Source organism: Diorhabda sublineata, chromosome 6, assembly GCF_026230105.1.
Source record: "Diorhabda sublineata isolate icDioSubl1.1 chromosome 6, icDioSubl1.1, whole genome shotgun sequence".
NCBI lineage: Eukaryota > Metazoa > Arthropoda > Insecta > Coleoptera > Chrysomelidae > Diorhabda > Diorhabda sublineata.
In genome coordinates, this window is record NC_079479.1 from 24,402,489 (window position 1) to 24,416,738 (window position 14,250).

Consider the following 14,250-nt stretch of genomic DNA (forward strand, 5'->3'; position numbering starts at 1 on the left):
AATCTTTCCATTAACAATTTAAATCATTCCATTACTTATCTTTTATTTGGCTTATTTGGTCTTTCTTCTCGGTCTACCTCTTCTGCTTCCATCACTTCCTTTGTCCCATTTTGTTTCCCATAGATTCCATTTGGTAGACCGAGAAGAAAGACCAACTTCTCGGTCTACCTCTTCTTCTCATCTGCCACCATTACCTCTTGTGTCCCTTTTAGTTGTTTCACCTCAATGTACCTAATTCTTCTTTCTCGACTCACTCGATTATTAGTAACATAGAACTAAGCATTCAAATTTCCCTTACTGCGTTAAATTTTATCAACGATGCAAATATTAGTAAAAATTTACTCTTGGAATTTACAGATTTTGAATATCACGTACCTGCCAAACACCTACTACTGCGTTTGCTATGAGAATTAATAGAATTACAAAGGGTTCTACGAATGCAGTGAAAGCGCCATCGTGTTCTTCAAATAAAGCTAATACCTGAAATAAAACCAAAAATAAATTAACCCGGCCAACGAAAAACACAAGAATTCTCTTAAATACAAGGTGTCTCTAAAATATTGTTCACCTATATATTGTTTATTGTGTGAGCGCAGCTATTGACAGGGGCGCGGCAGTTATGTCAATCGGTAGCTTCGTTCTTGGGAATTTAGTCGCTATGGAACGTTTCTCGGGAACGAACATAAAAACGATAATTCGGCAATATTCGCCACTTAAATGATACGCCAGGCGCTAGACTGAATGAAAAATGGATCGAAAAGTTTAAAGAGACTTCATTGTTACGAACTCATCTACGACATGGACCGCGAGGCCGGTCATGTGCGCTTATGATATAAGAATTTAAAGTTCAGCGAACGCGCCGGTACGCGGAATTCGTTTGATGTTTTTATACAGGCTTTTATCAGAGTGGCGATTTGTTTTTAATAACCAGTTTCTAGAAAGACCTTTTTCTTTGTTTGGTTACCTTCTAGAATTATTCGAAAACTTCTTTTAGATATAAATTAGTGCATTTTTAGCAGAGAGAAGTCAGTATATAATTCAAAGTCATAGTGAATGGAACAAAATAGTGAAAAGTAACCGGTAAATTTAAATCAATTATAAAAGTAGTGAATATTAATTATATAAGTAGTTATAAGTTAATTATTATAGTTTCTAGTGTGTTAATGAATTAAGTAAAACCCCAGGTCGTTCGAATACGTAGTATTACTTGGTCTGTTCAAGACGAGCCCGATTTGTCTATTCGGAAGCGTGCTGTTGCTTTAGACGTGCATAAATCATCATTAATCCGCATTTTACACAGAGATCTGGGGCTGCAATCTTTACAAAATTCAGTTGGTGCGAGAGTTGAAGCCTCAGGATACTGGTTGTAGACTTGACTTCGTAAACCATATGATTGAGCGCGAACGTTTACAAAGATAAAGAGCACGCCAATAAGCAAAATTTCTGCTACTAGAGCGCAACCAATCCAAAATACAAACATTCAGAAACTACTAAATTCGCCTGAAGTGTCTGTATAGACTTCGATATCAGCGCGAGGAATTAAAGGCACTTACATTTTTAAAGATGAAAGGGGACGCACAGTTACAGTGAATGCAAAACTTTAATGGTTATCACCAAAGAACATGGTTCCAACATCACACTTCCAATAAATCACTGCCATGAATTCATAAAATTTTTCATGGCAAATTGATCTCCAGGATATGTGACATAAATTGGCGTCCACCCAGATTTAATACCTACTAGTACTTTTTCTTGGCAGCCATAAATTTGAACTTTCTTTTGAGATACCTATTATGAGGAAGGTATCTAATGTAATTTTCATTTTTTTAACTCTGCGCGAAGTTTATAAATCGCCTATAACGCTTTGTAGTACCAATGAAACTTCTTTTTCTTTTTTTACCGAATTATAGCTTTCAATAAGTCAGTGTTGGTTCACTTGAGCGCATCTTTAAAACACTTCCTGTTGTTTTTTGAACTTTTTTCTTCGACATCTTCCACATTTACCTCGTCGAAATTGTTTTATTCCACTATGTATTGTATTTATAACCCTAGAATGTCACCTCTCTTTTTTAGATCTGTGCAAATGTTCTCCCATACCTCTTTTCTTCATACTTTCTTTCGAGACCCCTTGTATTCGCCAAAGAAATTTGAGAAATTAAGTTCTGTCTCTATCAATTGTAGATAACACGTTATGGCTGGTTTCATGGGCATATGATGTTAATAAAGAAATAAAATGTGCACAATTCTCACGCTATTAATGTTTGTAACTCAAGGCTGAGTTTGAATATTTAAAACTGTTAGTGATATTCATACTGAACACACTGTTTATTACATATACAACAACAGTAACAATTATACTGTCTGACGCGCGTTTCTATTACCAAATTATCGTCTTCAGGGTACTTAGACTATCATTGTACTAGATATTGGACTCCAAATTTCCAAATTGCAGATTCAATATGGGTTTTGTATTTGTAATACAAAATACAAACAGTACAGTTTGAATTTTGCATTTCTATTATTAGGAACAAGTTCGCGAAATGGGTCCTTAAGCCGACCCTGTGCGGCTATAATTAAATTCTAAAATTCGGCGGACCGGCTTTGATATTTGCTTTTTATATAACTTTTTATTAAAGCCGGCGGTTTATTTACATTGTTTCTTTCGAATGATTTCTAGGAAGGTCTATTTACTTATTTGATTTGTTTCTTAATTTTCTAGAACTTTTAGAATTTTTTTGGGATATATATAAGGAGTTTCTTTAGTGCAGTTTAGTTCAGTTTAAAATAAATAGTCGTAGTGAACAGAACGAAAGTAATCGGAGAATTCAAATAAATTATTTAAGTTCGTTGAATGAATTGTATTATGTAAAGTTAGTGTAGTGTATTTAAATAAATTAAGAACGTAAGAGAGAGTGTTTATTAATGCACCCCACGAATAGAAATCGTATAAATAAATAAGAAAAGCATTACATTAAATATATACTTATAGATGTGTGAAAAAGTATTTAGTAACAATACCATGAAGCTTTCAAAAATGAATAAATAAAGTAATTTAACAGCCACACCTCGTATATGTCAGTTTATGTACTAATTCGAAATCTGTGGTTTTTATTTATTGTTTTGTCAATAAATATTCGAAAACGATCTTAAATTCTCAGAATATACGTCAATAAAGTGTAAACCAGATTCCATTCTGTATATAAAACGTTTTTTTTTATCAAAATGAGATTACTTAGGAATAATTGTACGGATAAATTTTGAATGAGCGAGGGATCGAAATAAACAATCAAATTTTATTATCTACAAATTATGCACAAACTCGATGCAGACGTGTTCATGGTTTTTATTATTACTAAAATCGAATACTTCATACAAAACAATCTAAATAAACAATCTATTTTAATTGTACATTTGATGGTAACCATTTCCAACATCAATAAACTAAGAAAACACTAACCTGTAAATTTCGTGTGACCGTGGAATCGAGAGTCAATATTTTAGAAAGAGAGAGGGAAATTCGTTGGTTAGTTTTAAGGTAAGATAATGGAAATTTTTTATAGGACGGAGGTTTGTTGGAGTTGGCCCTGATATAGAAGTTGCTCCTCTGCGGAGCTGGGGTTGTGCTAGCTACCTGACTGAACGGAAGAGAAGCGAAGGACAATTGGCCAAAAGAAGACGAAAAGACAGCGTTGGTGTAAGCAAAAACGGCTCTTCTCGGTTTAAGGATATTTTGTAAGATTTTTTTGGTTTTCTGTTTGTTTTTTATATTTTTGATTTTCCGATTTTTTTTTTATTTTAAATGAGGGGCGAGCGGCAACAGCTACGGCTACATTATTCCCTATCGTCGGCTATTTGGCTGGAGAACCGGTTCAACAGGTTACAGGGAAACCGCTAAGAACCTGCATCATCGACGATCGACGAAGTGTATGTGGTAGGGTTTTATCCGATGAAAATAGGAAAATTGTCTAGGAAATTGAGAAAGATTTAAAGGAGGTTATTGTGTGTTGTTGTTAGCAGCCGCAGAGGAGGATAGGGGAGTTTCCTCTTATGCTTTGAGTCGAGGGACCGTCTGTCGGTGAGCCATGGGGTAAGATGGGTTTCTTTGGCAGCGGAGTTGTTTGATTTGATGGTACGAATCACTTAGTGGTCTTGGAGGTCGATTGGGATGGAGATTTATAAGTAGTAAATATCAAAAATCTAATAAAACTGCTCACAGAAGCTTTTTTTACCCCAAGGATTCCAAACGGGAATCATAAAGCGACTTCACAAATCTAATGAATATGTTTAAAAAAGCTTTTATTTACCCCATGGTGGATATTTTTAAATGAGCATCACAAAACAACATCACAAAGCTGATAAAACTGCTCACGGTCGCAATTTATAAATGGGCATCACAAAGCAACTTCACAAAGCCAATAAGTCTGTTTACAAAAGCCTAGGTTTACTCCTCGGTGGCCATTTTCAAATGAGAATCATAAAGCAACTTTACAAAGCTAATGAATCTTTTCAAAAGAGCTTTTGTTTACCCAAAGGTGGCCATTGTTGAATGAGCATCACAGAGCTAATAAAACTGCTCACAGAAGCTTGTGTTTACCTCACGGTGGCCATTTTTAAATTAATATCACAAAGCCAATAAATTTGCTCGCAGAAGCTTTTGTTCATCCAATGGTGACTATTTTCAAATAAGAATCAGTTGATTTTGATAATTCGTTAAATTTCTCAATTATAGATTAATCGATATAAGTAATCGATTTTTTCTTTAAGCAATATTTGAAATAAAATTCAACGTATTTCAATAACTACTGGTAGATCGAACGATAATTCGTTTTCTCACCGTATGAGAGACAGGGTTGTTTTCTAAATTTATTGGTCAACCCGTATACAATGGAAAAAAGAAACTGTTCCAACCAATACCAATTCATTTAACATTAACCAGAATCATTTTGCTCACAAATGTTTTATATTATAAGTATTTCCAGAAAGTTTACTTTTTATGTTATTTTAAGTGTGCGGGCATAGTCGGTATTCTTTGTTCTATTTTTAAATTAGAATTATCACTACGTACTTTTATCATTTCATTTTCAAATGTAATTTAGTTATCAGGAGGTTAATTGAGTTATTTGGAGATGACCGGAATAATAATTCAATTAATTTTCATCAGACTTTCCGATAAGTTAAATTGAAGATAAATTTTAGAGGATGCTAAAAAAGTTAAAAACCAAAAATTTATCTACATTAATGTATCTATCAAAAAACCGGGGCCATGAAATCATGCCCAACAGCTGCACTAGAAGTGATTATAAATCTCCCACCTTTCCACATAGTACTGGAAAGCAGCCATTAGAGCTTTAAGCTCCAGATAATAAAATCCAAACTTGTTTGGGATCGCCTGGAAAAATTAAATGAGCTAGGCAAGAAAAATGAAGATACCTTACAATAGATTCCGGGACAAACCGGGGTGAAAATGAAATAGCTGCTGAGCTCGCTAAAGCGAGGGTAGACAAGCACTTCATGGGACCTGAATCCTTCTGTGGTATCAGCTACAGAACAATGGAAAAGAAGGTAGATAGGAGCAAAACCAATTATTGGGACAACCTACAGGGAGGGCAGTCAACGACTCTTCGGGGAAACTATAACCAGAGTAGATCTGCCGAATGTATCAGCCTAAGAACAATCTACGAATACTAACAGGAGTTTTATCGGGACACTGTTACCTCAACAAACAACTGAAGACGGTAGACCTTGCAGATAAGGCGGCGTGCAGATTTTGTTGCACAAAGAACGAAACCTCTATCCACATTCTCTCGAAGTGTGAAACACTAAAAGAAACTCCAGAGCACTACACCTGGGTGCGTATGAAATAGAAGACGAAGATCTCTGGCAATTAAAGCCATCCCACGTTCTAGACTTTTAAGGAATTGATGGATCAGCTGTAAACACTGCGTTCTCCAGTAACGCAGCAAGATAGGGGGACACAATAGATCCTTTGGGTCGCAGTGTATACGAGACCCCAAATCTATATACAGTCGAACTCCAATAATTCGAACTGCAAGGGACCGTAGCAAAAGTTCGAATTATCGAGGTGTTCGAATTATCGGAGTTGTGCACATTTACATACATATGTATATGTATATATACATATATTTGTACATTCTTTTAGCAGAATCACACATCATGAAATAAACGTAAACGGCAACACGAAGCAAAACTTTTAGAAACTGGCTCCGAAACGCACTCAATGGAAAACCAATTGAGAATGTCGGCTCTGACAGTTTTAACTTTGCTTTATAAGAGGGTGGTGGTAGCCATCAGCGGCGCGAGAGCATCTCTTCTCACCATCTAAATACGCACCTTCTTAAAAGTCGTCAGGTATCAATAAAACTCTGGCGCCCTTCTTTCAGAAAAAATCAGTCACCACGTTTGCTCTTTACTCTACTTTGTCTCTCTCCAATTCGCTCCCTCTCTCTTTCTCTACAGTTTGAAGGTGCAATTAAATCCGTCCCGTGAACTCGTCGTTTTTAATTGCACCTTCAAACTGTACCATCAATACATAATAAAATCGTCGCACCGGTTTTTGGGGAAAACCCAGCAGCTCTTATTCTCTTTTCAGTCGTTTCATACATTCGTCCTCTAATTGCAGTTCGAACTAGAAAACTATTTAGGAATGCTTTCTTAGCTCTACCAGTAATAAAATCGTCTCGCCGGTTTTTGGGAAAAACCAGCCGCCGTCTGCAGTTCACCCATATTTCACACTTACAAAATATCGTCGTCTTACCTAGAATCTGAAGATTCGAATTTTTCAATTTTTTTCAACACTAACAGTTCGAATTTTTTAATACATATGTACACATACATAATTTATACAAGAAAAATTCGAATTTTTCAATTATTCGAACATCAAAAATTCGAACTTTTCACTTATTTAAACGCCAAAAATTCGAATTTTTCGGTAATTTTAACACAGAAAATACGAATTTTTTTGATAATTCGAACTTTTGAAGTTCGAATTATCGAGGTTTTTTTACATGTGTTAGTATAGGAATGTCAAGGGACCGACGCAAAAGTTCGAATTAACGAGGAATTCGAATTATCGGAGTTCGATTGTATATACATATACATTGTAATTTCATATCAGCTTCTCCATGGTCTTTTCCAATGAATAAAATGACAGTATCATCACCAAATGCAATTGGAGTGAGATCAACAGATCAGCTTTAAACACTGGGTTTCCCACTATCGAAGCAAGAAAGGGGAGCTCCTTTGTGACGCAGTGTATACGACACCGCAATATCCATATACATATACATATCAAAAAGGTAAAGGTAAAGTTTCGATAAACCACAATATGACGAACACTGTGGAAAACAAAACTTCTTGGAATGAAGTGAACTAAATAAATATTTGGAAGAGGTATGGAGAAACATTTGGACAGATGTGCGCTGATTCAGACGAGGTAAATGTCGAATAATGAGTAAAAAAACAGCAGAAAGTGTTTATAAAAATCGTTTAAGTAAACCAAGAAAAAACAAAAATATTTGGAAGCAATTATTCGAAAACAAAAAAGAAAAAAGAACGACATTTCTAACGAAAATTTTGGGACAAATTTTGAGAAAATAACTAAAAGTCTAACAGGAGTTCAAAGGATTACAAGGCGTTATATATAGGTGACTTAACTTCTTTCAGAGATAAACATTGCAAATAACATAAGATAACTTCTTAATAGTAGGTGCCTCAAAAGAAAGTCCACATTCATTTAATCGAGCACTAAAATTGCCTATGACGGGTCGGCAGGTTTTCTCCGTAATGGCAGCCATTTCGTGACGGATCTTTTTTAAAATTGTACCAGGGAAGTAGATTTGTTGGCGTAAACTTCAGATTTCACATAATTTCACGGTAAAAAGTCCATAGGTGTTAAATCGAGACTGCGTCGATGCCAACGTATGTCACCTATCTTGTAGAACAATTTGCCCTGGTGGAACCATGTGTTTTGTTTCTTCAAAAAAGTAGGGAATCTATAATTCCTCGAGCTGACATCGCAGTCCATACGGACACTTCAGGCGAATTTAGTAGTTTCTGATGTTTGAGTTTTGGATTGGTTACGCTCCAGTAGCGGTAATTTTGCTTGTTGACGTGTCCATTAAGACGAAAATGAGCTTTTGAGTGTTTCTAAAGATGCTCACAAGTGAACCAAAGAGAATGCAGAAATATTGAAAGCAATTATTCGGAAAAAAAAAGAAAAAGAAGTTCTAACGAAGCTTCTGAAAACAACTGTAAGAAAAATTTATTGAAAAAATGGTCCAAATATATAACAGGAGTTCAGGACACTACGCGGCTTTATGGATGACTTTTTCTACATTCTTCTTGATAAAAAATAAGAAAAAATAGTTACTCAGAATTTTCTCTATTTTATTTTATGTATATTCGTTTATGTTTCTATTTTTGAAAGAAATGAATTTTTGTTTTATTGTGATAGAAAAATATAATAAAATACTTTTACCCATCTACCCCTAACCCCATTATTCACATTCACGATATAAAATGATACAGTAAAAAAACGAAATTATTTAAATTAATAAAAATAATACTTACAAAAGAAATTATAGCAGCTAATAATAAAATCTTGACTAGTAGATCATCGAATTGTTCTAGAACTAATTGCCATATGGATTTGCCTGAAAGGAAAAATGGGCAAATAAAACTTTACGATCCCATATTGGGCGTCGACTATAAGATATTAGAAAATATTTCCGAACAAGCGAATTTCAATTTACACAATCCACTGTAATAAACTTTAAAATCAAAATTGACCAGTATCAAAACAAGCCGAATTAAAAAAAAATGATAATGAAGATGAAAAACAATATTAAATAAAATCTTATCGCAATTAAAGCTGAATTAATCTACATTATTGAGCTAAACAATATAAAAATCTATTATATAAAGATGGATTATTTTTTCCCCCAAATTCATCAAGATTTAGTTTGCCTTCCCTAAGAAGAATAAATTTAATTTCTAACTTATAAAATCCGATAAAAAAGATAATGAAAATTGAAAAATATGCAGAAGCTTCGTACATCATGGAACACAATGGAAACATGACCTACAATGACAATGGAAATCATTTTGTACCAGAGCACGACATAAGTGTATCAGAAAGAATGATACATAAACTGAATACAGAAGAAACATGATGTCAAGTAACTAGACATAAACATGGAAAGGAGACAACCAGAAGCAAAAAATGGCTCTAATAATGTACAGAAACTTTGTACACTTTTATCACGTACGGAGTAATTGCTTGGAGCAGTCTAGCCAGATCGAGGACAACAGGCATCCTCTTCAGAATTCAGAAGCAATGGAAACATGTCCTACAATGACTATGGAAATAATTTTGTACCAAGAGCACTGCATTCAGAGTATCAGAAAGAAAGAGAAGGAATTTTAGCGAAATTTATTAATGAGTGAACAGGATATGGTACCAAACGCTATTGTGAAAAGTCCCTAACACATTTAAAAAGTGTATTATAATAATAATGTGGGATAGCCAAGAGCAAATTAAAGCGTCGAGCTCTTCTACAATCAGTTCCTAAATCGTTTGAGACCATTAGGTAGAAATAGCAAAGAACATGGAGTAGATGAGATAACTCATAAACTAACAAAAAATATAATAAAATACCCTTCTGGAGGACTAGAGCCGTTTTGTGAAGGTTCAGTATAGACAAAATTGGAGAAAAAACAAACTATAAAACAACATAAACAACATTGGAGAAGAATCTTCGTAAAGTTAACAAAAATTGTAAATAAACATTCTTTGGAATAAAAATAAACGAGAGAGAGAAAGGACATTGACTTTGCTTCGAGTTTTTTGCCGAGCCGAGCTTCTGTCATTGTCCAGCGTTGCATCCTGTCGCTAACCAGCAAGGATTACATAGAAAGATTGTGAAAATGTTCGTAGCGATGCTTGGTTCTATGCTTGGCTCTGTTCGTTGTTCGATTCGACCAAAAAGATAATGCACATACAAATACCAATATTTTATGGAAGACGAGATATTCCGTTGTTTTTTCCTAATTTATCAGCTTTTAATTTAAAGGGCAACGCTGCTTCTAAAAACAGATATGTGTAATTTTAGAACTGTCAAAATTTGAACAAACCACGTCATTTTAATGGTTTGATACCTGTAGGAACACGAATGTTTTGGATGCCAAATCAACTTCAAATTTAGTTTTGATCGATCGACACTTGAATATGCGATAAATTGCTAGAGTTACATGGTTGATGTTAGATGGTTTGAAGGTTTCCACACAATCTACCACAAACAATATCGTTTGAAACCCTGTTTTTCAGCTGCTTTCCAGTGATAATTCAGCCGAAAGATTCTAGAAGTCACAACTATATATAGGAGACCGAGTAATTGTAAATTTGTGGATAATGTCTCGTATGCAAGAAGCCCCAATAACACTTCCAGATATACATAAATCATCCAAGAATCACCAGAACATCGGCCAAATAATTTTATAGATATCTTTTAGATGATTTGTGATTTTTGATGAAGAATAATAATCGTCTGACAACTTCGCATAAGTATTTGAGGTTATTTAACCTCAATGTATGCCGTTTAGTAACCACGAAAATCAATCAGACATCACACGGTAGTCGAAATGGATTTCTTGTTACAAATTGGAGTTTGTAGGCCAAAAAAGTCACAAATGTTACAAATAATCAAGTATTAAATTTCAAACGATTTCAAAGTAATTTTTCATGAATTTTGAACAGTCTTTCCAAAGTTTAGGTTAAAATCAGAATATAATTATCCTAAAAACCACTTACCTTCTTCCGCAGGAAGTTCTGTAACAAAAAAAAACAAATAATTGAAAGAAATTCTCATAACATTAATAGATTAATTTAATATTAATAAGATAAATATTTTTTCAATGAGAAATGAACCATGATTATGAAATGAAAATAATTACTATACAGTGTGGAGCAGTCAAATGGGATAAATTCGTTGATAAATAAATGGCTTTTTTTTCGAAACAAATGGTCGCCTGTTTTTTCGAAATAATTAGCACGTAGTACGGTCAATTATAAATGGTACAACGGCATTTGATTACCAGAAGAAAAAAACTGGGAAACCAATCGCAGAATCATTCTCAACCACGAAAATTCGAGCTCTCACACATCGGTTCAAACAAAACCGTTTTTGAATAGTCAATACAGTCCTTGTTAAATATATTGCGACGTCAACGTTTTTCCACACCTGAAGAAGCGGTTGATGCGATCAAATCACATGTTTTGGAGATACCTTATTCGGAACGGAAAAAATTCTTCGACAATTGATTCAAACGCATGCCAAAGTGTATTTATTAACCATAATGGAGAATATTTTGAAAAACAATGTCATATCTAATTATAAATATTTGTTTTTATTTGTCTATCTCGAAACTTAAGTACCAACCCTCGTATAGGGTCGCTACTTGAAAATCTGAAAAAACTTAAATTTCCGAAACAGTTGAAGATAGATATAGGACATTGTACATGAATTATTATGTCTAGAATATTCTGAACATACCAAAAAACTGAAAATATAAAGGGGGCTGCATATAAAATAAGGAAGAAATCGACGTGTACCAACACGCTCTCATATATTTATTAACGAATTGATTCCATTTGGCTGTAAAATCGTAGAATCGTATATAATACAGTACAAGGTCAATCAAATATAAATAAGATTTTTATATAAACAAAATTCATTTAACAAGAAACAGCTGCATTTTCTAGAAATTTATTTTTTCCCTAATTTTCAGTAAAACCTGTATATCCTACCCAATATTTCTTCAAATATGAATAGTATTATGAAGAAGATGTGTAAAACAAAGAAACGCAAAGGAATAGAGAGCAGAATTAGACGCATTGAAAAAAGTTTTCTAAACAAAGAAACGAAGAATTTCTATAAAAAAATGAAATACAATAAAGGGCAAGCTGAACAGAGCACTATGTATATAAAAAATAAGAAAGGGTAAATAATAATACGCAGTAAACGAAGGTGGACAATGGAAGGAGCTTACAACTCAAGATTGGAATAATATATTTCCTCCAACAACGGAGGAAATACTATAAATATTTCAGGGGATAAGAATATCGGAAGACAATACCAGAAACGTGGAAAATAATGGCACCAATATACAAGAAAGGAAAAAGATATGAAAGCAGAAACTACAGAGGTATAGATACAACCTACAAAATTTTGACTAAGGCTACAGATAAAATTTTGAGAATATATGTAGAAAACTTGTTCGGAGACTACCAATGCGGCTTTGGATCTGGAAGATATGGGTATGCCAATTTATTCAGTCTTCATAGGTTTCCAAAGAGCTTACGATAATGTGAACAGAAACCTATTGTACATTATGAACGATCTTAGTATTCCAAAAAAGTTTTACGCAAGTCTTACGCAAATGACACTCGAACATACAAAAACGAAGGTAAAGGCAAATCAAAAAATATCGAAATGTTTCCAGACCCACATAGGAATAAAAACAGGGAGATCCTTTACCCACTACGCTGTTCAATATAGTATTAGTTTGAGCAGAACAGGGACACTAAAAACATGAACAACGCAACTATTGACATACGCAGACGGAAAACGAGCTCAAGGAAACCTGCAGAGCTTTCATAGAAATGGCAGAGACAGTAAATCTACGAGTCAACGAAGATAAATCAGAGTTTATGATACACCACAAAGGAAAAGAGCAATGAGAAGATTGTGAATACGACTGAATGAAGAAAAAATGATGAGCTTAGAACAAGCTCAAAGTTATGTATAACATCGCATCTAAATGTTCTTGATTTTAGGTCTCTTCTGTTTCAAAACTAGTCTTTTTAATACTTTTTGGAAGAACGGTAAAATTTGACGTTTCGACTTTTCTTAAAGTCTTTATTAAAATATGATATTTTGATTAAGACTTAAAGAAAAGTCAAATTTTATCAAAAATTATTAAGAAAACTAGTTTTAAAACAGAAGGGACCTAAGAGACCAAGAACATTTAGATGCATTAATATATCAAAAGGTATAAGAAATTAAAGAAAGTTATGTATATCTTGGGTTGGTTATCAAGGACCACGATGACGAGGATGTAAATCGGGAAGCAAAGATACCAAGGGGATCTCCAGTCCAGAAAGGCGAAGTTACATCTATATAAAGCCCTAAAACCAACAGTGAGCTATGGAGGCGAAACGTGGATTCTTAACAAAGCAGAGGAAGGGAAATTACATATATGGATATAGGGGAGTGAAAAATACTCAGAAGAATACTAGGAGGTAAAAGGGGGGGGGTTATGGCCGAGGTGCACAAATGATAAGATCCAAGAGAATAGATAATGCCAGATTTTAGAGCAACAACAAAAAATGATGGACATAGAATAAAGAGGAACAGGAAAAAAGTAAGACCAAGGAAAATATGGTACGCAGAGGTGATTTAAAGGGAAGGGAACCACTTCCATGCTATGGACCCGAAATGCCTGCGTGAAACACCTATACACTAAATGAGTAGTATTATTTTGCATGGAATCTTTTCACTTTAGTTTCACACAAATCACATGAATTGAGATAATTACCTTCCACCTTACCGATGCATCACCAAATTTTGGTTTACGGAAATAACTCATTTAACAAATGACTGAAAAGTTTGAGGAAGTTTGTTTTTTTGGTTAGGTCCTGGTGGAATTTCAGGTTTGTATTGACAATTTCATTTTGGGTTAGAATGCGATGAGTTGAATGAATGTCTCTGTTTGTCATTACATTTGACTAACTATATAAAAGTGATATTAGGTGAGCTCAATTGGAAAAAAATCACATCATTTGTGAAAGGAAAGCTATGATGATCTCATAATCGCTCTATGACGTACATCAATTTTTAAACTAAACTAATTTTTCCGTATGATTCATTTGTCAGTCAATTAGAAAATTCGTTTATTTATAAACTAAATATATTATTTTGAAACGTAACCTCACCAAAAAAGAAAAACGTATAATCGCAAGATATTTTCCAGATTTATTTTTTATTTTAATCATCTATGTATTTAAAAATAAATTCATAAAGAATTTCCTTGGTACGATCAAATATTATCTTAAGTGTTTCCCGTATTGACGTTCAAACGTGCCATATTAAAAATATTTTGATTACAGTATCTCTATAAAAAAGTAAAATATATAATATAAAATAAAAAATTATCCCAAAAACATGAATTTAT

General features: G+C 33.8%; 1 protein-coding gene across 6 annotated transcripts in view; it reads right to left on the minus strand.

Moving 5' to 3' along the window:
• The window catches only part of LOC130445940 (calcium-transporting ATPase sarcoplasmic/endoplasmic reticulum type), a 52,621-nt gene that overhangs the window by 22,431 nt on the left and 15,940 nt on the right, over positions 1–14,250 (minus strand). For all 6 annotated transcript variants that reach the window (XM_056781857.1, XM_056781856.1, XM_056781858.1 and 3 more), the window contains exons 3-5: positions 10,829–10,846; positions 8,590–8,672; positions 376–480 (exon numbers count right to left, since the gene is read on the minus strand). In XM_056781857.1, the coding sequence (XP_056637835.1) occupies positions 376–480; positions 8,590–8,672; positions 10,829–10,846 (206 nt within the window). The remainder of the gene's footprint in view (positions 1–375; positions 481–8,589; positions 8,673–10,828; positions 10,847–14,250) is intronic.